The sequence below is a fragment of the Melanotaenia boesemani genome, chromosome 15, assembly GCF_017639745.1.
Source record: "Melanotaenia boesemani isolate fMelBoe1 chromosome 15, fMelBoe1.pri, whole genome shotgun sequence".
NCBI lineage: Eukaryota > Metazoa > Chordata > Actinopteri > Atheriniformes > Melanotaeniidae > Melanotaenia > Melanotaenia boesemani.
Genome location: NC_055696.1, coordinates 24585003 through 24611482, shown reverse-complemented (window position 1 = coordinate 24611482; position 26480 = coordinate 24585003). Strand labels below are relative to the sequence as shown.

General features: G+C 40.1%; 1 protein-coding gene across 20 annotated transcripts in view; it reads left to right on the top strand.

The window, feature by feature from the left end:
* The first annotated feature begins 1724 nt into the window (after positions 1–1724).
* The window catches only part of ncam1a (neural cell adhesion molecule 1a), a 303473-nt gene continuing 278717 nt past the window's right edge, over positions 1725–26480 (top strand). For 9 of the 20 annotated variants that reach the window (XM_042008023.1, XM_042008028.1, XM_042008022.1 and 6 more), the window contains exon 1: positions 1725–1964. In XM_042008023.1, coding sequence (XP_041863957.1) covers positions 1913–1964 — 52 coding nt within the window. In that variant the 5' untranslated portion in view covers positions 1725–1912. The remainder of the gene's footprint in view (positions 1965–26480) is intronic. The other 11 variants (XM_042008030.1, XM_042008029.1, XM_042008035.1 and 8 more) reach the window with 4 other exon arrangements.

The window sequence follows — 26480 nt, the reverse complement described above, 5'->3', positions numbered from 1 at the left end:
AAGGTCCATTTATGAGCCATAGTGGTTGCATAAGTCCACACTGTAATGGACAGTAATGTAGTCCTGCTGTTCCTCTTCTTTGACATGGTCTGATTATTCTTGCTTGCAGATGCACAGAAACAATTGTGAGCACTGCAGACATAAGACTGTTATTCTGCCAAGTTGTTAAAGTATTCATTCATTCATCCATTTTCTTTACTGCTTTTTCCCGTTCAGGGTTGTGGGGAAGCTGGAGCCTGTTAGAAATTTCATACATGTGGACATTGAGGGTAATTGCCATCTGATGTTTATATTTTAAATTTGTTTTTATTTGTATTTTGATTTTACTTGCGTACAGCACTTTGTTAAGCTGTGGTTGTTTTAAAGTGCATTATAAAGAAAGCTGGTGTGGTATATGTACTGCTTCTCCTAAATGTTAGGGCACAGTATTATGTGATGGTCTGTGTTATGGAATAATTAAAAAATACATGGTTAAACATGCATCTATAAGTAAAAGTTACTTATAGATGCAAAGACTTTACACCTCCCCTATACATTCAAAGCATAATAAGAAATGGCTACACAGTTGTGTCGTCTTGAGGAAAGAAAAAAGGTTTGTGAATGACTTAATTATTTTTTAATGTACTATTTTTTAACTCAGTTCATACAAATATGTATCTTTGGGGTGGTTGTAGGTCACGAGCAGACGCAGTCATCTGCCAATCTGAATAATGGGTTAGATTTATTTAACCATTTTCATGGTAGATCTGAGCAAAAGGCAGTTTACGTTGAATCCATGATTCATTCACCACACATTTATACACTGGTGGGGGTAAGCAGGTGTGTAGCCACAGCTGCCCTGGGGCAGACTGATGGAAACATCCATGCCAATGACCTGGATACACCAGTGTTGCCGACAGTGGAGGCAAGGCAGATGAAATGTCTTGCCCAAGGACACAAGGGTAATTTGGTTGAACTGTCAACCAGTCCTATCAGACAAACTGCTCTACGGCCTGCGCAACTGCTGCCCTAAGGTTGAAGGTCATTGGTTTGAGCCGAAATCTCTCCATGACCACATGTTGAAGTGTCCTTGGGAAAGACATTGAACCCCACATAACACAGGGCATGTGAAGATGTGTCTGTCTTCCTGTTGATCTGTGGTGAGACATTTTCTACATGATGGCCACCAGGTAAACACAGGTACACAAATAAGTCCCCACTGCTGATGGTGCAGCAGTGTTGCTGGGGGTACCACCCCAATTATGTACTTTTCATTTAGCATTAAGTGCTCTAACTTAGTAACAGAGCTGCTGGTGAACTTCATGTCAGATCTGTAAAGGAAACTTAAATAATGATGGACAAACATTTTTCTTAGAATTGATGTCAAAATATTGCTGCATAAAATACACATGAAACAAGGAAATGTTGTTCAGAATGAATCTGCCACCACATCCAGAACTACTTTTAATACTCTGAATCCTCGTTTTTCATTACTTCACAACTAAAAATAAACATATTGCTTTGTGCGTCTCCAAATTATACTTTGCAAGTTTGTAAGCCCATTAATCGGAATTAGAGCCCCTGGTGACCATCTGCTGTCTGCGCGGACAGCGCCGCGCGCACTACTTTGATTCTGCGTTCACCTCAGCCCGCCCCCTCTGTGTGTGTGTGTGTGTGTGTGTCCGTCTGTGTGTGGGTATAGCCTACCGGGCGGAGTAATTCGTGCTGGTATCTGCTCAGTGCATGTGTGTGCACGAGTGCGTGCTACGGCTGCTGCTTGTCACTCATTGTGCCGCGGCGCGAACACGGGTAGCGACAAGGACCAAAAATCCATCCTGTAGCAGTTGTTGTCTGTGGAAAGACTGGGATCTGTTCTCCCACTCAGCACAAACACGCCGTTTGTTCATCAAGGAGAATAACTGTAAACGTTACAATGCTGCAGATAAGGGACATCATCTGGGGATGGCTTCTCATCGGCTGTGCAGGTAAGATGAATTGTTTATTATAAAGGAAAGCTTGTGCAGAGATTAAATCCAAGCTATGGTCAGATAAGATGTGTGTAAATGCTGCCCGAGCTGCTGATTCTGGAGCAGCATCCTCTGGTTCTCCCCGCGGCATCCATCCCTGTCCCTGACTCCGGTCAGGGGCATGAGGTTGGAGCTGGAGCTAGGAATATAAAAAAATTAAACAAAAAAAACAAAACAAACAAACAACAACAAAAAAATTCAGTCCTGATTATAGGCTGCAAACAAAGTTTTTTTTAATAACCATGAAAGCTATAACTGTGAACAAAACGATCGTGAAACGGGACGCTTCTCCTCCGCTCTGGGGGTGAATAAATACACTGGTATAATGAGCGCGCTCACCGCGGTGCAAGTATGCACCGGGTCAGGCTCGCGCCCCTTTCTCTTATATTACGTTGTATGATTCTATTTTAATCTATTCTAAAAGTTATCCGCATGGGCTGCGTTATTTTTTTAAGTTAAGCCGAGTTTGTGAGTGAAAAGCGAAGATGATGCTGGCTCAGGCTGCAGAGGGGAGCTTTGGCTGGTCCCCTTACACCAGAACATAAAACCTACAGGCTACTGTCTGCGTGTGTGTGTGTGTGAGCAGCTCTTGCAGGGATGCTTTGTTTTAGTCAACTAACAGGTTGAAGAACGTTTCATAACAGCTAAATGTAAATGTAGCGCATCCCACGCACTTTAAACTTCTCCGCAAATTGATTGGACGCGTTTTTTAAAATCGTTTTCCTTTTTTGGCACAAAATTTATTTATTTATTTTTTGTTGGGGGCGGTTATTACAGGGCTGATCCTTTACTTAAAGTCTCTTTTACAGCTATTTTCCTCTTTATTCCCCGTCTAAAACCTGTTGTTCAGAATCGGACAGAGACGTGCGTTTCTATGCGCAAAAATGATATTGACACATCTACTGGAGCAGGCTGATATGCTCCCCCCCTTTTTTTTCTAAATCAGTTGGTTGGTTAGAAATCATCCATTGAGGTCGACTGAATAGTCATTCAATGTATACAATAGAACCCAATCCCAGAGCTCCAATGGTGATGTAGTGCGGGCTCCCGCCTCTCCAACCACCCACATCCCTCTTCCCTCCCTGCATCTGCCCCCTTTCTATACACAGCAACTGAGTGTTTCAAGTGGAGTTTGAGGACCCCCAGGGGTCATTGGAGAGAAGGAGAAATAGTTTGATGTTGTGATTCAATTTAGTGGATATAAAGGATGATTATTCTAACCTCTGGTTTCAGTTCTGTCATTTCTTTATATTCCAGGTTACACTTTTCATGTTGCTTTCTGGTCTCTTTTTTCTCTTTTCCTTCAGTCTGCTTTGTTCCCTCCCATTGAGGTTTAGTTCAACCAATGGTGGCTCCTCCCTCCCACAACCTTGGTTTCCTTAATCTTAGATTCATAATGTATGATGAAAATTTCCAATTTTACTGAGTGGCTGTTGGTGATGGTGAAGATGTAAGTTCGATAATTAAAAAGTGTTTTTTTCTGCTGATGAAACTGCTGGATTTATTTGTCATGAACCACGGTTGCAGTCAGTTCGTGCTGTTGGTCTGGAAAGATGTGTTTTTCCCACATCTGTGACTTCAAAGTAATTCCGAACTGCTGCACTGTTTTCGCCACTCCGACTGTACGAATCTTAAACCACATTAATCAAAAACCGGCCTTTTGTATCTTTCTGATATATTTTCAGGGCAGCAGTTTTTCTTCCCATCTTTCACAGCCAAAACTTGTGGTCAGCCGTTGTGCAGACAGCAGCGTGGTACCAGGAACACTCAGGATGTGTTCATTTTCTTATTTTTTTCTCATGTGATTCATGATCCTGCCGAGATGTTCTGACTCCCCCACAATTTACTGCACCTTGGAGAAAAAAGACAAAAGGAACCAACAGGGAGATGATTAGGCTTCTGTGTCTGAGCGGCGTGCCCGGCTGCAACACAGAGAAATTCAAATAAATTGATCACATTATTTGATAGAGCCCGAGCACATTGAAGGAGGTAATGCCAGCATCACGTCGGGGGCTGTGCAATTTAATTACATGTATTGATTTCCAGTTTCTCATGCAGTTCAGTGATAATTACATTTTGAAGCTAGAAACATACTTTAGGTTGCAGTGCCAAATGAAGTAAGTGAATTATTGTCGGAGAGAGGAGAATATGATTTCTGAAGTGGACGCAGACATGAGTCTTTCCTCCTTTTAGAGTCTAGTTTTGTGTTTATTGGCACAATCGACCACATCTGAGGCGGCAGTCTGACGGAGTGTGACGTGGTGGAGGATAATCAGAACTAAACTCTGTTACAAAAAATAGGAATACTTTGTAGTTGCTGCTTGAACAGTGTGAAGTTACAGGTTGGAAGTTTGACCAGTACTAATGCTTGACTGTGATTTTGAACATATGACTTTAGATTTAGGGGTATTTGGTGAAGTGGCTATCGCTAGGTGTTGAAGGTTTTGCCATTTTCTTGTCATTAAACATTTCCTGCTGTCAGCTGCAGAGAGATAAACGGAGACTTGTCTGCCAAAGACAAAGTTTAAACTGGCTCAGCTTGTGCTGCACTGCAACACAGTGTCATCCAGCAACACAGCACCAGCCAATCAAATGTCTTCACAGAAATATTATAGTGTAGAGATTCCATACTTTCTGAGGGTTTAAGGTAGAGGATTAAATCACTGCGTTCAACTTAATTTGTGTCCTTCCTTCTGGGATTTTGAGCTGCTGTTTTTTGTTTTGACATTGGGCAGAACTGGACTTTCTGTCATTTTAAGTGATTTATGCCACTACTTTCAACTAATTTTCTTTCATTACGATACTGAAAAACAAAGCAGATCTTCTGAATCTGGAGATAAGGGATAACCAGTGCAAATGCTGTCAGTGAAGTTCATGTTCTGATCCTTTACAGCAGAATAAAACAGTCCATTTACTTAAAGCATGGAGCTGAACTCCAAAAAAGAAGTCAAACTTTAACTCAGCATTTTGAGGAAGAAAACACACAATTCCTGACAACTAACATATGCGACTTTAACTGCTGTGGTGAGTTCAAAGCCACTATGAAAATAATACAGGCTATTTTTGACTTTGGGAACTGGAAAAAGTGGCCAAACGAGGGAAAATTATAAGGCACTTTTAGTCTGCTCTCTGAATAAAAGTAGCTTCTGGTCTCCTACAGTCGCACTGTGATCCACGCATGTTTCATTCAAAGTGATGTTGACAATTTGCAAGAAGTTTTCATTGCTACAATTCTTTTTAATGCAGCAACACTTTGCTGAAACTGGATGCAACTGTAAAGCAAAGCATGTTTTGAAAAAAGACTTAATTGCAAGATTACTTGATATGATAGATGGTAGTTATGTTTGCATAAGCCTTATTCATTATTTTCCATTTATGTTCCTTTCACTGCTATTTCTGTCCAAAAGTGCTTTTTTTCCCCTTTTCTTTCTCTAACTTTCATCTAAATGGAGCTAAACATTTCCCAGAGACTGCTCACTTAGTTGAACAGAAATGAATAATTAATCTTTATTTGATACACCAAAAACATCAAGTTTCTTTGTTTGCAAAGGGAAGCCGTTTTTTTCCTCCCATACACTTTGGCCAAAGTATGTGGTGAGTACAATTCGTTATATCATCAATGTTAAGTGTGAAAATAATGCAGATCACTTCATGTCAAATTCCTCATATATTTATTTCTTTATATGTTGTTGATTTGTCTGATGTTTACCTGCAGGATGACCAGATCACTGTTCAGGTGGGCCTTTACAAAACTCTGAGTGGTCAGGCTGCATCATAGTGTAGGACTGCAGCGGGTGACGGCAGTCCTTGTTCTGCTCTGTGGAAGGGGCCACACAAACCAGGACCTGCGGCAGGTCACCGACACCAAGCTAACATAGGAGAGTAGAACAAGGTCTGCTAGCAGCTGCAGAATAAGACAGCAGAGCTGGAGTTCATCTCAGGAATTTACTTCTGTTTACAGTCTTGCTCAGTCACAAAGCAGCTGGCAACTGAAATATTAGCAAGGAAGCACTTTGCATAAAGTGTCTTTTATTGAAGAAATAATGCTCAGTTACACTTGTAAGTAAATTTGGGCTTATGTGAGACTGACAGTCTTAACAAATTCTACTGCAGAACCAAATGATCGCTGGAACAGCGTTGATCCAGAAGGTTCTGGAGCCAAATCCCACCAGCTTCGCTTCACAGTCCTTCAAGTTAACTGGATTGTCATGCACAAGTAAATTAATGGCATTATATGAATGTTTTTACTCATAATACTGCAGCGTGTTATTGTAACTGACAAAAACTATCCAAGGGAACACTAACAAAACAAAGTAGTGTATCTTTAATGTTATGTGCAGCTGTAGCTGATCAGAGGAGGACAGGAGTCCATGCAGAGGTTAAAAACTCGTCTGAAGAGCAAATGAAACATGTTTTCCATTATCCATAAATCCATGTCATATCACAGAGGCTGCTAGATGTAAAAGTAGTTCCAGGAAAGTTCAAAATGCCTCAGCTGGCTGTTTTATTTCTTCTGACTGTTAGATGAGGATGGAAGCCTTTGCATATTAATCAGCACATGAATGGGGAGTATGTGTGATTTTTCATTGTGCGCTCTGTCCTATACAGAGCTGAATGTGAGGAAGGGGGGCTTTTTATACACACTATTTGCTTTTGATTACGAGAGTTTACTTTGTAGAACTTAATACCGTTTACTTTAAGCACTATAAAAATGCTCTGAATCTGAGTTATTTCAACATGAATGTAAAAAAACAGAGTTGTTTTCAGTAAATTTCAGTTTCTGGGATTACTTTTCCTGCTCATCCATTAAATCAAGTTTAGTGAAGGCTTATCTACAGTAGAGAGCCTCCATGTTCTGCTGCCTTGTTACTTCATGAGGTCTTAAATAAAAGAATTCTAATATTTTATCTAAAATAAGCTCAGACATCTGGTTGAGGAGATTTGTTATAAGCTTTAAAAGCATTCAGAAAAAAGTCTCTTATTCAAAGTAGTCTTTGTAGATCCAGCTGTATTATGACTCATGGATCTTATAAACCAAGTCAACAATCAATTCTTTCAACATTTTTTTTAATATACATGGTCTTCTGCTTCTCATTACTTTATAACAAACATTCTACTGCCCCCTTGTGCCCTGGAGGGTTATGTCTTCTTGCATCCTGGTCAATAGTAAAGTTGTTTGTGTGGTGTGTTTAGTTGCTATTTGTTCTGACATTGATGACACAAGGAGATCCAGCAGTGGGGCCGTTGTCAGGGCTGGTTTTTCACATTGGTTTGATGTGCAAGGCAGATAATATGTTTGCTTTTTAACCTCGTGTGATTGGTCATTTTCTCCAGTTTGTGCATGTTCGCGAGAAGAAAGGCACTCCCACCTTCACTGCTCAGCGTAACGCAGAAGACACGGCGGAGGACACCGCAACGTTTTCAGTGTCAACATGTGACACAAGAAATTTTTCTTCGGCTGTGAAGGAAAGCTGCATTTGTTCAAGTTCTCAAAGAAAGCAACAGTTAGACAGCAATGGATGGAGTTTGTTTTTGGAAGCTAGCCACGAGTTGCACCGAAGACTGCTGGATGAATAAGGGCGGGTACAACCAGTGTTGGGGTAGTTACTCTAAAAAAGTAATTAGTTACTAGTTACTCATTACTTCTGTACATTGTAATGAAATTACTTTACACATTACTGCATTTGAAAGTAACGCCACTACTTATTACTTTACTTTACCATTTCTTAATTCACCGTGTAGACATGGACAAACATCATAGCCGAATCATCACTGCCTGTCTGCAGAGTTTTTACTGTATATTGTAAACAAAATGGCTTTAAAACCATAAGAACAACATCCCTGTCTGTGGGAAGAAATCAGCACACTTGTCTCATAATCATTTTATCTAGTGTTTTTCTAAACCTGGGCGATTCAGCAGTCGAAAGGGGGGAACCCTGCAACTAGCTTGTTAATTTCTGTCTTACTGGCTGCTGCGCTCCAGGAAATGTTGAAAAAGCTTAGCTTGTTTAGGCGGGTCGGCTGCTGAAGGACTCCTTCAATTGACAGCGAGCAGGATCTTTCACCTCAACTTTGGACTGAAACTGGACTGAACTGAAAATAATGTGAATATTGCCACTGACCAAAAGTCCGTATCTCCGACTCTCCAGCTTCATTTTTCTTTCTCTTTAGTTGGCGCACAATCAGCTACGTCACGCAAATCGATATCTATGGCAACATGCCCAGCACACACACAGGCAGCAGCATGCGCGTAACACTTTAAACAGATCAGAACTTTACACCTAGGCTAACACGGCTGGAGTAACGCAGAAAAACACGTTACTGTAGTCCATTAAAGTAATTTTGTTACCAATATTTTAAGTGTAACGCACTACTTTACTTCATTACCCACAAAAGTAATATCGTACTGTAACGCGTTACAAAGTAACACGTTACTCCCAACACTGGGTACAACGAGGGATTTGCGACCAGGCGTTAGCTGAAAAGAGTGTCTGTTCCTACTATCAAGGACCGCGTTTCAGATCTTGAGCCACAAGCTGTAGGTAAAACCGAATAAGTTGTCTCTTGTTTTGATAGTTAATGTGTGAGCAACGGCCAAACTAAAGAAATTAACCCACATTTACTTCACCTGATCACTACCAGCAGGTAACACATGATGACCAGAAAGTTAGCGACCAACACTGTAGATGGAAATGCTACAAACATAACAACCAGGCTAATTCAGCTGATTAGACATATGAAACAATAGATGTACCTGGAGGGAGTTGCTGAGTCGCTGTGGGTTGCTGAGTCGGTGCAGGTTGCTGAGTCGCTGTGGGTTGCTGAGTCATTGCAGGTAGCTGAGTTGCTGTGGGTTGCTGAGTCGGTGCAGATTGCTGAGTCGCTGTGGGTTGCTGAGTCGGTGCAGGTTGCTGAGTCGCTGTGGGTTGCTGAGTCATTGCAGGTAGCTGAGTCGCTGTGGGTTGCTGAGTCGGTGCAGATTGCTGAGTCGCTGTGGGTTGCTGAGTCGGTGCAGGTTGCTGAGTCGCTGTGGGTTGCTGAGTCGGTGCAGGTTGCTGAGTCGGTGCAGGTTGCTGAGTCGCTGTGGGCTGCTGAGTCGGTGCAGGTTGCTGAGTCGCTGTGGGTTGCTGAGTCGCTGCAGGTTGCTGAGTCGCTGTGTGTTGCTCACTCTCGTTTTCGGGGTCTGATTCAGCCTCAAACATGTACTTGTGTATGTTTTGTGTTGACATTGTTTACTGACTATTATTACTTCGGTTTGTTTACATGTTCTGCCGGTGTTTCTATGATGAAAACAGTGTGAGCTCCCAACAACTACTCCTGGCAGTTGTCCAATCAGAGGCAGCCCGCATCAGGAGGAGGTGGGGCTCAGGGCGGAAGAGTCTCATTCTGCTTGTTTCTGGCAGAGGCTGATTGTAGGGCCTACGGAGAGGATGAATATAAAATAAATAGAGGCTTGTGAAAAATACTGGATTAATTCTTGCTCTTGTGGACTCACATATTAAAACAAATCACATATTAAAATAAATTAGCTTGAAATGAGCATAATAAGGCCACTTTAATGTTTCTGAGGATGTGCACGATCAACGCTTTGTAATTGCTGGGATATTCTCCAGCTTCCCTGTGACCCTGAACTGGAATAAGTGGTATAGAAGATGACTGCACAATCAATCACAAACATGTGAGCGCGTAATTAGGAACAAGTATTTCCCTGGCCTAAGAGGTCCTTAAATCCATGCTGCTGGTTAGATTTTGGAAGTTGTTGCTGGATATTCAAATGTTTGCTGGGTCCCTCTTCAACACAGTCTTTAAGCTTAACCACAGTAGGTTTTTCAGCATGATCACTGCTGCTTTATGATGCAGCTGTTTGCAGTCTTTTTCTGCAGGGTTTTTCCAGTGGGGCTGCCAAGTGTGGTAAGGGTGCCTTAGGTGATGATCAACTACATTACTGTAAAAAGGAATCTGTGTGATGTCCCTGTCCTCCGCCTATTGCCTGGAGAACTATAAACACTGATTTGATTTAGGATGGATATGGTTTGTATTGATGATCCAGTTTCCTTTATTGTCAGCATGAGGGCAAACAGCATTTATAATCTGTCAGGTTTCTAGCTTAACACTCCTGCGAACTGGTTCACTGGTGAACAGCTGTTGCTAGTGTCATTGAGAGTCAGACATACCTCAGTTCTGTTGTTTTAATTTTGAAATAAATGCTTCACCAAGTTCCTCCACATGAAAAAAACATTTGATGTTAGAATAAGCTTTGATAGATAACAATTTAATGTAAAAGACTGCTTCAGCTGCAACAGCATTCATCAGAGATCACACGTGTCAAGGCAGAAAGATTTTCTAAATGTTGGATCACTGACAGCCTTTGTCAGTCTTTGTAAGTGCAGGGAGTTTGAAGATTTTTCTGAATTTTCCTTTTGGTCAACTAAACCTTCATGACCACAACTCAAAGTGTATCTGGTAATTTTTTTAAGCTCATTCATCACATAAACACCTTCTGCTGCAAAGTTTTAAAACACAGATAAGCTGCTTTTTACAGACGCTTGAAACACCCACTTTCCCTGTAAGCTGCAGTATCTTCAGAGTATCTGAGAGTTTGTATGGAAATGATTTACGTGATCGTCTTTTCTTATGGTGCTACCACCAGGTTACACTGTCCCTTCTGATGACTGTTGTTGCCTGTGGTGAGGTTTGCTAATACAGCTTGGACTTACGAGCAGCAGCTGCACATGTCCAGCATCACAAATCACGACAAAAGCTGGTCTTTAGTACCAGCTTTCAACTTTCAGGGTTGATATAATGAAGCAATGTTTTTAATCTGGAACACAATCTTCCCCTGAGTCTAATCAAATTACTTTGGTTCCTGGATTTACTCTAGTAGTTTGATGCCTAAACCTAATCAAACAGTGGAATTGGAATTAAACTATGGCTTGTGAATAGAAATTGCAAAATTTGTGATAACATTAAATCATTATCCACTGAATCAATTTCGTATCACAATCAAACCTTTTGATTCACACCTCTACTGTATGATAAAAAGACAATTTATTGAACATTAATAGAGACTTATTGCACCCATCAGTGACGTTGGAGGGTAATATGAATTTTACTTTCTTTAATGTTGGAGGTTTTGCTGAGGTGAAAGGAGAGCACTTTTTTCCCGTACTCTGTGTGTTTGTTGGTGTTTGGGTGTCCATTTTACAAGCTGAGAAACTTGTTTCAGGAAAACTGTGAATCAGTTGAAAGCAGTTCTTATCGGCGTTGCAGCAGCCTCACTGATATCACACCTGCCGGATTTGTTTGGATTTCAGGAAGGATTTTCAGCTCTGAAATCCTGTTTTCAAAAGGTGATTTTCTTGCACACCTGGCATTACAAGGATAATTAATGCCCATTAAACATGCATGCAGTTTTTGTAATTCCCTCATAACTAAATGTGATTCAGTCATACTTGAAATGTTTCTACCTTTATTTATTTTATTGAATTTTATTTACAAGTTAATGATTTTACTTTGCTGTTGTTTCAAGCAATGTCTGCTAGGAGGGGGCATTTAAATAAAAAAAAAAATCATTATATAGCTTCTTGATGGGCCTACAAACTCAGCTAATTCCATTAAACTAAACAGAAGCGTGTCGTAAGCTATCGTCTTTAAAATAATGTGCACTATTTTATCTTGTCTAACTTTGCTTGCGGACAAAGACAGTTTTTGAAAACTAATCTGTTGATACACCTTCTTTGGAAACTTCTAGATTTCTAGACTTAAAGTCCTTTTCAGCTTAACGTGAAATATGCATACAGGTTATAGCCAGAGCCTTCTGTCTGTCCTCTGCATTCAAGCTGTGTGTATTTCAGTAAGCTGTTAGAGATTCGAACACATACCCAAATGCAGCAAATGAGTAGCACCACTGGAAATAGGAAATGAAACTAAGACACTGATGTGATGTTACCTAGCTTCGGAATAGGGACACAGAACTCAGAAGATTGGACGTGAATTGGGAGCTAGTCCATAGTCTGCACTGCCCTCTAGTAGAGGTATTTTCTAACAACCATGCCTATGTAAAGGGCAGTATGTCAGCAATGATGTTTAATATTTGAAACAGTCATACCAGTTTACATATATAAAGTAAGCATAAATGAGCCCTAATGATTTGTTTTACCTGGCAGAGGTACCACTGGACCTCTTTGTTGTTTTAAGTTGTTTTTCACAGAACTGTTTGGCAGTTGTTGTCCTTGGCTTTGCGTGGTTCTTTTGCTCTGTTAACATTGGATCTCACACCCTTTGTACCAAAAATGCAGCTCGTAGAGATGCATTCTTGAGTGGTTTTTCCTGATGGTTGGTAAACACCTGGGTTGACTGGTGCCTTCTTGTCACGGCAGTGATGCGTTACTACCAGGTGCCACTTAAAGCAAGACAGTTGAGACAAAGCTCACATAAACTATCCAGTTTCCTACAAATAACTGACTATTCTGAAATCTAAAAATCATTACCCATCGCTAGCCTTTGCAAGGCTCGTCTTTTCATCTGTCCATGTAAATCTTACTGCAAGATTTTTCTAATCGGTGACAAATGATTCATGCGTTTGCCAGTGCTTGAACACACTAAAGCTTTCTATTCATACATACACGAAAAGCTACCAAAGTAATTGTGACCGGTTTGCATTTTTAAAATTCTTCTTTGACAGGCCTTAGGTTCTCTGGAACAGGGCCATGTTCTAATCTGTAAAAATGGTTAGAAATTCTTTGCTTTAAAGTCTGATCTGATTTGGGTGACGTGCGCTCTATTGTCTGGTCACTGCTGATATTTAGAGATGCGTCTGTGGCCTCAGGCAGTGTGTGTGTTTTCTGTTTGTGCATCTATACTTTGTTTTTGATGCTGAACCTTTTAAACTCAGCTTCTGATCATGTATTTCTTGCTGGGTTTTTACAGTTTACCAGAGCAAAAATTGTCAAACTATTTGATGTGCTGCAGCTCACAGACCGACTTGGGGGTCGTTCGCTTCTTAGTGATGAATGGTGTTTATCTGATACACCTTATGAGTACCATCTACTCAGGCTTTTCTTATGTTTTTTTCCCCTGTCGGAAATCTGTCTTCCCACTTTACCGTGGCTGAGCTGTCATTGAGCCAAGATGTATTTGGATATGTGTTCTACTGTCTCTAAATCCCAGAGAATGACTCGCTGTAATGATGTAATGCCTAGCAATGGCAATTAGCTCATCCCAGGAACACTGTGATTGGCTGGCATCTTCAGGTGTCAAGCTGCCCCAGTCATTGTGTGAAGAAAAAAAAGGTGTCATCTGGGTGGAAGAACAAGGCAAGATTTGCACCACATGCACTTTTCTATGAACTTGTTTACCTTCTAAATTGGGACAATTGTCAGTAAACACATTCTTGAGGGATCCACTGCAGCTCCCCAGTGTTTGCAGACAGCACCAGCAGAGTCGAGAAGGACTTATTTCACAGCATACTGTTCACAGAGTAGGTGGCCGCAACTCTGGTTATTGCAAGGTCTCACATATTTTATAAACCCACAGATAGGTTTCAGCTAATGAAAATCTGGTCTTCTAAGAGTAATGTGGAATCTGAGCTCACAATTCTTATTCAGGGCTCATGGAGGCCTGTAGCTATGCTGCACATTTAAATATGTGTTGAGACAGAAATGTCTAAACTAACAAGTGAATTATTCTGGAAAAAATAATCCTAGTGATAGATTAACTGAAATCTTAATTTAAAGTAAAATAAAAGAAAGTTTGTTTCCATATCTGAATGGACATGAAACGGCTACTTTACATAAAGGGAATATCTTGTAAGTGGCACTAAAATATGAACCACTTTAACTTATTTTGTATATATTTTAGTGGAATATACTTGGAGGCAGCGATATAAAAGCAAATTCAGAGACAGGCACATGCAGATGCAGGTGCTATTGATTCGATGTTAGATGCAGCACAGACTCAGTCAACTGTTTGATCAAGCTCATGTGTCAAAAATCATCTAATTAACTCATAAAATCTTGCCCACAATCTAATAGGGGGGGAGCAAATAACCAGAGCCCTGCTGCTGTTGCCCATCTGGGAATCACATGTAAACACCAGGGTCCACCTCATCAAAACAAATGGTGTTTCTGTTGGTTGGTAGCAGGTGCTTATGAGGTTATCTTGGTGCTAGGAGGGAGCAGGTATTACAACAGAAACAGAGTGAACTTGAATGCACATCCAGGAAAGCTTGATACAAAACTTTGAGAATAAATGGAGATGGTGATGCAATCTGAACTCTCCTTGAATGCAGGGGTTTTATAGTTATGTGCCACAAATTCCCAGTCACGCATCACATAGAGACATGCCAGCAGGACAGGTTCATGCTAAAGTAATGGAAAGTTTTAGAACACTTTGTAATTACCATTTCTTTCGCAACAGCCACAATAACTTTATGACATAAATCTGCACTTTTTTCTTTTCTTTTTTTTTAAATAATTTTAAAGCTTTCAGCTACACAGTGGTTGACTGTAGTGGCAGGCTAACTGTATTGTCAATATATTAATTAATATAATTAATATAATACACAATTATTTAAAGCAATTTAATGTGTCAGAACAAAACAGCTGGTAAAATGCTTCGGAGCCACAATGACAAATATGCAAATATTTGAAAAGTGAAAGCTGGACTTTAGTTAATAGACTGAAGAGCAGAAATATGATTTCCACATTTTACAAAGAATTTCTCAAATCCTGAGTCTTAGGCAGGAGAATAGGCAAGCTGCTACATCTGAGGAGTATTATTTTTCCTACAAGACTTTGTCACTGGGTGAGAAAACCACAATAATGAAATGTAAACATTAGCATTAGCTAGGAGTGACTAGCGTTAGCTAGCATTAGCATGCTCAGCAGGCCACCAACATTATGATCCATGTTGACCAATGTTGTGTATACCTTTGTGTGTGTGTGTGTGTGTGTGTGTGTGTGTGTGTGTGTGTGTGTGTGTGTGTACCATTTTATGATTTTGTTGTCCACTTATTTTGAATGTTGAATGAAAAGTTTCGGTTAAAAATTGGAATTAGCAACTGATTCACAACCAGAGGCTATGCATACTATGGAAGTAGAAATACTGAAGCTATGACAATCAAAAATTATTACTTCCCAGGTCTTTTATAAAGTAGTGTGCACAAATGAACATGCAATGCGGTCACAAGGACAGATAAGCAGAAAAAAAGGAGATAAAAGGGTTGGGACAGTATGACCCAACCTAACCTTTCTGAGGATTTCATCTACTTCTGTGTTTATGCTCAAACTGCTCCATTGGAGATCAGGAGAGGTCTGTCATTTATTATCCTTTTACACTAACAGCATTGTTGAAGAGCTGCTCCTGAAGAAAAGACTGAGGAGTAGCTCACCGTGGGCGTAGGTGGCAGACAAAGGTGGAGGAGGAGGGCTGAAGAAGGAGGTGGGATAAAATGCAAAGTGTTGTCAAGGAGGAGCCTTTGGGATGGCAGAGCACTTGAATTTATTGTTTCCCTCTGTGTTGCTAGAGTGGAGTTTCATGTAATGATGCTTAAAGCAATTCCTAGATTTTCCTTTTAATGACATTTTAATTTAAAATGATATTTTTCAGTTTGCTGAGCTTATTTCAGATAAATGTCACTCCTCTCAACACGGAACAAGGACATTACTTTTCTTTAGTTTTATTGTTCTTGTTAGTAAATGAAATGCATTTGCATGTGTGGAATAAAAAATTAGATTATGTGAAATGAAGGATCTTTTCTGTGTTATTTTTCTTTGATGTCTAAAAATACATCACCTTCTGCTGTTAAAGGAGTAAAAAAAAAAATCACTTGTGTATTGTGGCCTGATTATGTCTGTGGAGTGAATAGCCTCTCTCCTGACTGACAGCTGTCTCATTTTTATCTGTATGGCTCTTTTGCATAATGTGCTGCTCTGCTGCTTTAATGAGCCACAATAACTGCAAAGTTCTGTAGCTGTGTAATTATTCTGCTCTACTGACGGTTCAGAAATGATGCCCCACATGAAAACTGATACCAAAAGACTTTGTTGCTCTGGCTGGAGAGCGGAATTTGTTATGCTGATGATATATGAATGTTGACAGATGATAAAGAAATGCTCTTAGTTTTCTTCATGTTCCTGTCTTGGTACAGTTGTGTTGCAATTTTTCCTCCATGTTATTTGGAAGAATGCAGCAATTGTGCTGCATGACTTACTGTAAATGCTCAAAAATTACATGGATGTCAGTCACTGGAATAATCTGAAGTAGTAATATCTGAAATATTCACTTTCTGCCTCATATGGCCAAAACTGCACTTTTGAAAAGGTTTAACCAGTCAATAAACTCCAAACCTTTACTCTCAGAAGTCTTTAGAATTTTTAATTTAATACCAGGAGCATTTATTTTTACCCCTGCCAAGAAAGACAATCAGAGTATTGACATACGGACTCTCCCGTTATGTCTGATAGCAAAGAAAGTTTAAAGTATATATTTCTTTGCCTCAAAATGTTCATGTCTTTTCCTGAAATCCGACAGTTAAATAATTGACTAGCTGCATTTTCAGCAGATGAAAAGATTGGTTGATGCTTTCAAACGCGTAGCTAAAGCTTTTAACTCATTATATGTTATTTACTCCGTTTCTCCTGAACGAGAGGTAAATGTCAGACCTGTGGTCTGTTTGACCAATAAAAAGGATGAAATATGTTGCAGGAAGAAAGGGAGCGTGTCATGCTCCATGTGACTGATACTGGCTTGCAGCACGATGGATCACATGCTTTTTCATCTGGACTAACATCATCCTATGAGACTGTGCTGCCCAAAGGCTCCAGCTCCAAAGCTTCTTATGTGCTAGGTATGTAAATGCAGTACACCTATGTGTACTGAATCTGAGCAATAACAGTCTATACTGATGAAATAGCATGTCAGTCTGCCGGGAATGAACAAATCCTTTATACTGTAGACTTCTGAAAAGCTAAGATTCTAAGATATTTCTTACTTGTTACCTTCATTATTTAGGTATTTCGAAGTGATTTACTTCGAGCAGAGCAGCTTCGTAACACCACCAAAGCATGTACCTGAATAGGCCTGTTGGTCCACAGAATACCGTGCTACAGTCAGATTTTCACTCTTTAGGACAGGAAAATGAGACACTGTTTCCACACTTAAGAGGATTAAATAACATGTAACTGTTTAAAGGAGATAAAATTAAACATGTTCTCCTGGGCGTTATCTGAAGGGTCTACTTAAATCCAAACTATTATCTTTTTCTAAAACTAGGCAAGAACATTTATTGCCTTAAACCAATGCAAGTAGTTTTTGTTTCTTTAACAGAAACAAAGTTAAAGAAAATGAGTAAAACATAGTAACTGCATTAGATACACATTGGGCTCAAATCCCAAACTCCTGTGTGAATATCCGCTAAAATTCATCCATCTTTCTGCTGGCTCCAACCTGTGGATGTCGACTTTCCTTGCTGTGTCTGCAGACAATCGTCTGTTTGCTTTCACATGTCTGTTAGTCACTGTTCTGTGACTAAAAATGTGACAATGACTTGTTCCTCTTTCATATTGATGCTTCTGTAAGTAGCATTTTTTCTCTCATGCTGTTAGTCGGATCTGTGAACAGATGTTGCCTTGCTGGAGGTTTATTAGATTCACATAGAGCCCAGCCAGGTTGATAGATGCTAAACAATATTGACAGTATTTTTGTTGAGGATGTTTTTTTTTTTTTGTTTTGTTTTTGTTTTGTTCTTGTGGCTTATGCTGAGAGCATGGTTGGTTTGGTGCATATAGGGGGTTTTAACCACAAGTATTGATTCAAAGTTTCTTCATTTTACATGCTTGTGGTGGAAAAACTGTACTTTTACTGTTTTAAAGTTTTCCAAGCCATTAAAGTTTCATAAACATCCAGAATCACATAGCAATCACATTCAGTTTTCCACAAAGTTTAACACACCTGAAGATAAACCTCATTCTTATATGCCTATAATGAACTTCTCAAGGTTTTAAATAAGGAGTTCGATCTCTGCTTTTTTATAATAAGACTCTATTGTACTCCTGGCTTCTCTGCATCCTCTGGTAGAAATTGTTCCAGTATGATTTTGTTTGTGGAATGAAGGTGATTTATCTCAGGCTCTGCTATCATTTTTCTGCATTGCTGTGACTAGTGAGCCGAAGATAGATCACTTATCAGTGTCTGACCCACTGTCAGCTTCAAAGAGCAACTCAAAATGTCACATCATGCACCAGTTTTCTGCTGCTTTGCTGCTAAAATATTTTTTTTTTCCTTATCTCAAAGAAAGCATACTCTGTTACGGCCTGCTAACACAGTGAAAGCCAACTGTTGTTTCTGACTGCTGTTTCATTCAGCTCCTGTTCACACTGTAGCCGGCCAAGCAGATCAATTAGTTAGCCACCCTGTGTCATAAAAAAACCTCCTGAGACTTAGCTGGCTCTCACTCCATTAATGCATCCCTGGAGGAAGACAGCAGAGAACTCGCAGATATTTCTTATTAATCTTTTCGTCATATTTTCAGGGAACAAACCATAACTGGAAGGATTCTGGCAGACAATCATTTTCATGGGAAGTAGAGTCCAGAAAATGAGGGGGACAATGGAAACAAGGAGATGGAGGAGACAAACAAGTCCATTGAGAATGGGCTGGTTGTTTGGCCTGAGATGCATGAGTCTGAGTTGGGTACAGTGTTAGCTGACATGGCCAGCTTCCCAAGGACAGAGCCCCTTTTACAGAAGCATTTGCTCATTAGAGAGCACATCTCTCATTGTTTATGGACTTTAATGAGCCTTGCTGCAACCAAGGATGGAAAAACAAAGGCAAGAGAATGCAGCCTTTGCATTCAAGATTGTAACAAGTCCATTCAGCCAGGACAGGGAGCAGAAAGGACTCTAAAATCCTGTCTCTACTTCCTTTTGGCTAAACCAGTTCTTCTGGACAGAAAACACTCCTCACACATTCGAGGATGAGCTTTGCCCCACCCCATCCTGTTTTCTTTGTCCCTTTTTTCCCTCCCATATTTTTACCCCTCTGCCTCTTTCTTTCTCATTTCTGCTGTTGCAGAGAACAATCTCAAGGCACAGTTTTGCAGAGGACATTGAGGAGCTTAATTAGTTCATTTACAGATATGGCTGTTCTCACCAACCCACTGGCTTTAGTGCCTCAGGAGAGCCTTAAATGCCAGCTCCCCGTTGCAGAAAAGCCTCAAACTGTACAGAATATAAAATACCTCTCAGGTTAATAAGGGAGAACCCCACTAACACTGCTGCATTTATATATTTGCACCTGCTTTCAAAGATTCATATGAGCAGTCTCTCAGCAGTAAGGAGGATATAACAATATCTGTTTCTAAATTTTTAATCAGTGCTGCCATCTAGTTTTATAAGTTCCAGATAAATTACACAAAGGGAAACTTGTGGTGCATGGGGGGTGGGGGGTTCCAAAGCATAGGGTTTAGTTTTTGCTATTGTTTACTCATAAAACCATTTATTATTCATATATCTCCAAATCCCAACAGTTCTTTTGTAAGATTTTAAGCTAAAATATAGATGTATATTTAAAAAAATTATAAGAGATCATTGATTTTTCTCACAATGAGGATCAGAATCAATGTCATGTAACAACCTGCAGGTTATGGTTTTGGCTCCAGCTGGATGTAAGAGTCTGTTACCAGGTTTCTTGTTAAGTCTGTCAAACTAAACGAACATCATCCAATAATGTAATTTTCTTCTGTCATTGTTGAAGTAGACGTATAACTCAGTATGCATTGATTGAACAGAAGTATAGGTCATCCTTTAGAGGTGGGAACCTGATACCAGAAACTCAATAGCAGTGAGCTCCTTTTCAAGGAAATGTGCAATTATGTAATTCTTTTCATCCTATTTTCACAATTTCAATGACATCTGAACTCTCATCACAGAGACGGGATCCAGAAAATTGATGTATGTGTAGGAGGAGTCTTTAGTGCTTGCTTTTCTGAAAAGGGAAAATTAAGTTTGGAGGCTTGAGCAGTTTGCAGGGCTTCCTGTAACACTATCGTGTTCGTGAAATGGGGGGGGGGTATTCCTTAAATTACATTCAGTTTCTGGGCAACAGGGCAGCAGCTGTGCATATCTTTGTAGCAGTGGGGGTGGGGTGGGGGGTGCAGTTTGATAAAAGCCCATTGATGCAGCTGTGTTTGAACAGGGACATTGCGGTTCGATCAGTGGCATGAGAGAACCTCGCACCAACGGAGTGGAGGGAAAGAATTTGATAAGATTCCCGCTGAGTGTATTTTCACCCCCCCCCCCCCCCCCTTTTTTTTTTTTTTTGGTCAATAGAGGAAATTCTGGCAAGAATATAATCAGACAAGAGCAGAGCAGAGAGCCTGAATGGATGACAGTTTTATGTGGAGTTCACACTGGGACATGGGAAAACAAAAAAACAAAGTCGAATGGCACCATGGGTTCACTGTGAGGTGCGCAGCCAAGCTGGATTGGAGGGAAATGTTCAGAATGAATCCACTCATTCAAACCTTATTTGTCCATTTCATGACAGGGTGCTCTTAAAACGGCTTTCAAATATCAAACAATTATAAAATCAACTCAGTTTAGTCAATTTTAAGGACATGTGGTTGCTAAGTGAGCCATCTATCCATTTTCTGTGCCTGCCTTATCCTGTTAAGGGTCACTTGGAAGGGGTGCTGGGGCCAACCCCAGCTGCCATGGGGGCCAGAGATGGGAAATACCCTTGACAAGTTGCCAGAACATGACTGGGTTAACATAGAAACCACCATGCATACCCAAACTTGCAGTAAATTTAAAGTCATCAGTTAAATGGTGCTTCTTTTATCAGCATGTCGGATAAGCTGACGTACTGACAGTGTTTAACATGCAGATGATAACAGAGGAAGCGTCTCCATCCCACATTTCTGCACAGTACACACAGTTCTGGTCTTGCAGAATTTGTATCTTTCTGATCCCATGTCAAGAAAAGGCATAGAGAGTCGAAGTCTTTTATTAATTTGGCAACTAAGAGTCAGTAATGGATGATGAGATAGAGAACAACAGTCTTATCTAATAACACTGGTTGGATTCAGCTAGTTTGGATTTTTTTTTTATGTGATATGTCTCATCTTGGCCTCATTAAAAGCTGTAGTTACAATTATAAAAACATCGGACTGCAACCTGTTCTGCCAGTTTACATTATGAGTCGGCAATGGCAGATGTGAATGCTAATTTGCTTTTGGAAAAAAAAATAAAAAGAATTACCATTTATTTTGCTTCCAGCCGCGCTGCAGAGCTGCATGAACGCTGCCTCCGACGTGATAAGGAGAGTTATGTTATGAGGAAATCTATAACAGAGGACATCTTGGCAGTCATTAGTTACTTGTTGACACCCTTACTGCTGAAGCAGAGACAAGAGTGGAGGTGGACTATAACGGAGCCACTCTCCACTAGTGTGGCCTCATTAATCACTGTCCTCATGCTCACTGTGGGTGGAGGGCTGCTTTGTCTATGCTTGGAACATTGTGTCTTGGATTGGATGTAGTGGTCAGATGCTGTAGCATGTGTCCCAGTCGGTGTCCATGAAAGAGTCAAAATTCATGTCGTCTAAATTAGAACTTCATTAACCTACATAGAATTTGTGCCTCATCAGCTCTGAGTTTCGTAATAGATTTTTTTTTCTGTATTTCATGCTGCTGCTGAGTCTCGCCATGTGATTGGAGGTACTTTGATTTGTGGATGGAGAGACTTGTTTTTTTTCCTGTTATAATTTAGACTGTCGTGAGTTTCTCAGCCAGACTTTTCCTAATAAGGGAATACAAATTCCCATCAGAGTTTATCATTTTAGTGTCTGTTTGGGAGACTTTTTGATTTAATGAGAAATGCAGAAACTGCAGCTAACACATCATTTTATTGGCAAATGAAAGTTGGATTTTTGCAGACTTTAAAGATAAATGAAGACAAACAGAAATTTATAGCTTTTAGCTCTGAGGTTTTCAGACTATTTATGGCTCTGAGCAAAACTATAACCAAGAAAGATGCCTTTTTATTGTCTGTTTTCATTATTATTATTATTATTGTCATTTTTTTTCCTTTTTAGCACTTAAACTAGCTTGTGAAAATGGTGGCTCTTTTCAGTTTAGTGGGCTGTTGCACGCTGGCTTCAGTGTCTAAAAAGAGTCATGTAACAGCTGATTTATTGGCAGTTTAAAGCGGTTATATGCAGCTAATCAGCGTGGTCAGTAATGAGCGTGGTGGCAGTAGGGCATCCATGACGAGGCTGTGGTGTGGAAAGGAAATCCGGACAAGCATGTGAATTGATCCTCAGTGAGCTGAAAATGGGGCGTTTTTTGGGGCCTGACCATCACAAACAAACACTATGAGGTGAAATACTGTACATCAAAGTCTGAAAGTTATCATTTCACTTTAAGCAGGTAATTTTATTTTTATTTTAATTTAATATTTCAGATAAATCATGTGTAACATCAGCAAATTTTGAATATATCATTTGTTGTAATCTTAAACCATGTAAATTATATCTAAGGCTAGAAGTGAGACCTGAACACCCAGTAAAAGGAAGTGATCCCATCAACCGTCTGTAGATGGAAAATTGTTCATTTGTGGGTAAAATTACTGAAACAATCAAACAAAAAATCAAATAAAACCTTCCTTTGAATTATGGGTAATAGGTTAGCTCTCCTCTTCCTCTTTCTCTATTGTTATTTTTTATTCAAGTTTCACTATGTTGTAAGTCTCCTGTCTAGACTGGATACTGAGCCGAAAACATTGGTTTGTCTTCCTCTACATTACTTTAGTTGTGTCTAAATAGACCTCCCGCCACCCCTGTTGTGGGGCATGTAGCATGATTTTCATTACGTGGGAGGAGAAGAATGAGTGAATCTGCAGGTTTCTGCAGCCGACATTTTGTTGTAAGATCAGGGAAACATCATTAACATCATTAAACTGCTTGGAGGAATTGTCATGATGCAGTGATAAACACAGTAAAGCAGATGTACGGCTGCTCCCTAACGATCAGCTCAGCTTCATCTGATGATAAAAATCTGAACTGTCATTAGTGACTTGGGTTAGGGATGTCAGCTCTTTGCGTTTTCTAACAGTCCCCTCCTTGTTATTGCATTAATTTTCCTCTGTGTTTCTTGCACGTCATGTCCTCAGCCATCGTGCTGCTGCTTCTTTGTTCTGCAGCCAAATGAACAGAGTGCGGTCAAATAGTCCATCAGTTTATTTGCTTGAATTATCCGCTGCTTCATTACATAGAAAGTAATTAAGCTTTGTTCAGGAAGTTGCCACGTTTTTCAGAAAGTACTAAATGAAAGAATAAATGAGGAAGCTATAAGCTAATATTAATCTAGTTGTGATCCAAAGGGCGTTTCACCATGCATCATCCGGAAGGATCAAAATCAGGAACTTAAACTTAAATTGGTTTAAGTTCCTGAATTAGTAAAATAAGGAACTTCCATTAGTCTCAAATCAGAAACATGCTGAGTCTGGGCTCCAGGCTTCCTCCACTCATTTTCAGGCTGCGTACAAGGATTTTGAGACTTTCTTTCAGGTGATGGAGAAAACTTTCCTTGCTTCCACTGTAGACATTGTCAACAGTACGAGAGCTGTTTATTTTTGCAAGATCCCACCATGAACTTTGTGGAAAAATATGAGTAATCTTCTTCGTTTGAACTGTTTTATAATGTAGCCCTTTGGGATCTTGTTTGAAACAAGTGTTTTCACTTTACTGTGACTCCATTTAGATTTTGTTTAGTGTCTAAAACAAGAATAAAGCAGGAAACACAGTATGAGAGATGGCTGCTTAAAATGGGTCGATGCTTTAGTGGCTTAATAGAGGACCTGGGTCTGTCATGATGTGCAACCTCTTTTTGTCATTTGATCCATTAAAAGTATTGATTATCTGAGCTTTAAAAAGTCTACAGTGCCCTGTAACCCTAAACCTTGACCAGTGGACCTTCACAATCCTCTATAGACCCCCAACCATCCAGAGTGAAAGCTGCATTTTCTCATTGTTTTTGGAGTTCATGAACTTAAATAATAAAACAGAATAAATGGTTTTGATGTTGCATCAGTATATTTTACAGATTATATGCTTCGAATGAAAACATGCACATGATGACAGTATGATTAGTGGAAATGAGAAGGCAGCAGATTAATAGGCAAGTTTTTCCTTCCATTAGATTTTAGGATCATGCTGCCGCCAGTGATCACCGAATCCATAAACAAAACCCAATTAGAGATGTGGAAAAACAGTCGTGCAGGGGAGGGAGGGATGGAGTGGGTGGGGCTGTCTCCTAAAGGACCTGCTGAGCTCCAGAAACTCCACAGATGTGACAGTGTCTGGACTCTGTCTGAAATATAATGTAATCTTGTTGAATTAATAATTACAGTAGAAAATGTCATAAATAATGTGAACTAAAGGCTTGTTTTCTGCTGAAAGTGGAGCCGTGTTGAGCCAAGAGAGTAACCCCCCCCCTCCACACACACACACACCTCATGGCTGCTGGTGGCAGGAGGCAAGATCTCAGACGCTCCTCGGCAGACGCCCCTCTGCTGACACAGTGGAGTAAGGGGAGTCCCTGGAGAGGAGCTGGGGAGTGAGCAGGAGCAAGGGGAAGGCTGGTTGTGCATTCGTATGTGTGTGTGGGAGGGAGGCAGGGAGGAGGCGGGGTTGGGGCAGCCGTGTCTTCTGCTTGACTTCACCTGAGACAATGAGTCAGCCTGGCAGATTTGTGGCAACGGGGGGGCTGAAAGGTGATAATGAGCCATGAGAATTGAAAACACTGCAAACAAAGTAACACACACCCTTTTTCTACACAAAGTCCACTGTTCCCTTTTACTTTATTTCTTGTGAGCTGAGATGATCAATTTTTGTTCAATAGGTTGGAAAGATGGCAGACATATAGACCCAATGTTCTGTAAAATCATGGTGTCGGTGAGTTTCTGCACAGAGGCTGTTGAAGTTTGGAGTCATAAAGAGCTGTTTCACCCTCAGCTGTCAGCAAATCTTCCACAAAACTAAACTAAGAAGCACATAAAACTGTGGACTTGCGCAGTAATTGGCCTCACAAAATAAAAAATGTTTACCAGATTTTCATTGTTATACTCGGCCTTTTAAAAGGAGTGTTGTGATTTGAATTGGTTTTTTCCACACTATGCCATTTGCATATCATGGCTCAAAGAAGTTATTAGAGGACACAGCAGTTTAAATAGCGTATATTAATTATTCTCTCCAAGCTTAAAAATAGCAGACAAACTGAACTAAACTGTAAAACTTGTATGTAAATTATTACATTTTCTCTTTCATTTTCAACATTTATTCAGCATCAAAGCATTTGAAAGGTCTGAAGTCCTTGTTCATTCCTCATCCATCCCCAGCAAACAAGAAACTTAACATTTTCGTCTGAAGTCAAATATTTTCCTATTAAATTGTTCAAATATGTCAAACATTAGAAATTAATTTTCCAAGTACATGCAGCCCATTAACATTCATTGACTCAAGTTTAGTAATTTAGGATAAATTATAGCACATCACATAGACCTATTGAGGCTCTTTTCTTCTGTTTTTCTTTCTTCCTTGCCATACCACTCCAACCAGCTCTCTCCCAGTAACTTTCTTTCCCTCTGTCCAACCCCCCCCCCCCCCCCCCCCCCCAACCCGGCCATGCTCCGTCATGGTTTCTCCATGCTTCATTTATTCATTATAGCTTCTACACATTTCACAGAAGAGATTTCTACTATCTGGGATCCCATGCTAGTGTATGAGGAGGGAAAGTCTAGACAGTTGGGAAAAGTCTAAGATTTTAACCTTCATGCTGTAACCTACTGCTAATATCTGGAAGTTCCAACGGTAGCCGTAGCATTCCGGCAATATGATATAAAGAGTTGGATATGTTAGATGCTGACATATAAAGATAAGAAATCTTTGTCAGTTTTGATTAAAAGTCTTCAAATATGACTTTTTCTAAAGCTTTACTGACCAGGGGATGAATGACTGATAGATGAAGCAGATTTTTCTGTGTGAATCGGCTATTGGCTTGACTGTTTAGCATGATGTGCCCAAACAGCAGAAATTTATAAATTCTATTAAAAACTGGCTGCTTGCTCTTCTCAGTGTTAAGTTAAGCCCGTTCTTTATGCAAGGCAAGTTTATTTGTATAGCACAATTCAACGACAGGGTGATTCAAAGTGTTTTTCAGCAACATTAAGCGAACTTTGTGTGAGAATTACTGCCATCCAACGTTGGAATCATGTATCACATTCTAACGTATAGCACATTCTAGCATCTCACTTTCTCAAACACGTATAACTACAAGCCGCCGTATGCCAAGAAGCCTCGACAACACCGATGAAAGCATGCCATCCGATAGTTAATAGAGAGTTCACTTAGGTGAAGAAGTTCCCTCTGGATCATAACTAGTCAGGAGGGAAACTTCTGGTGGCTGGAAATTCACTG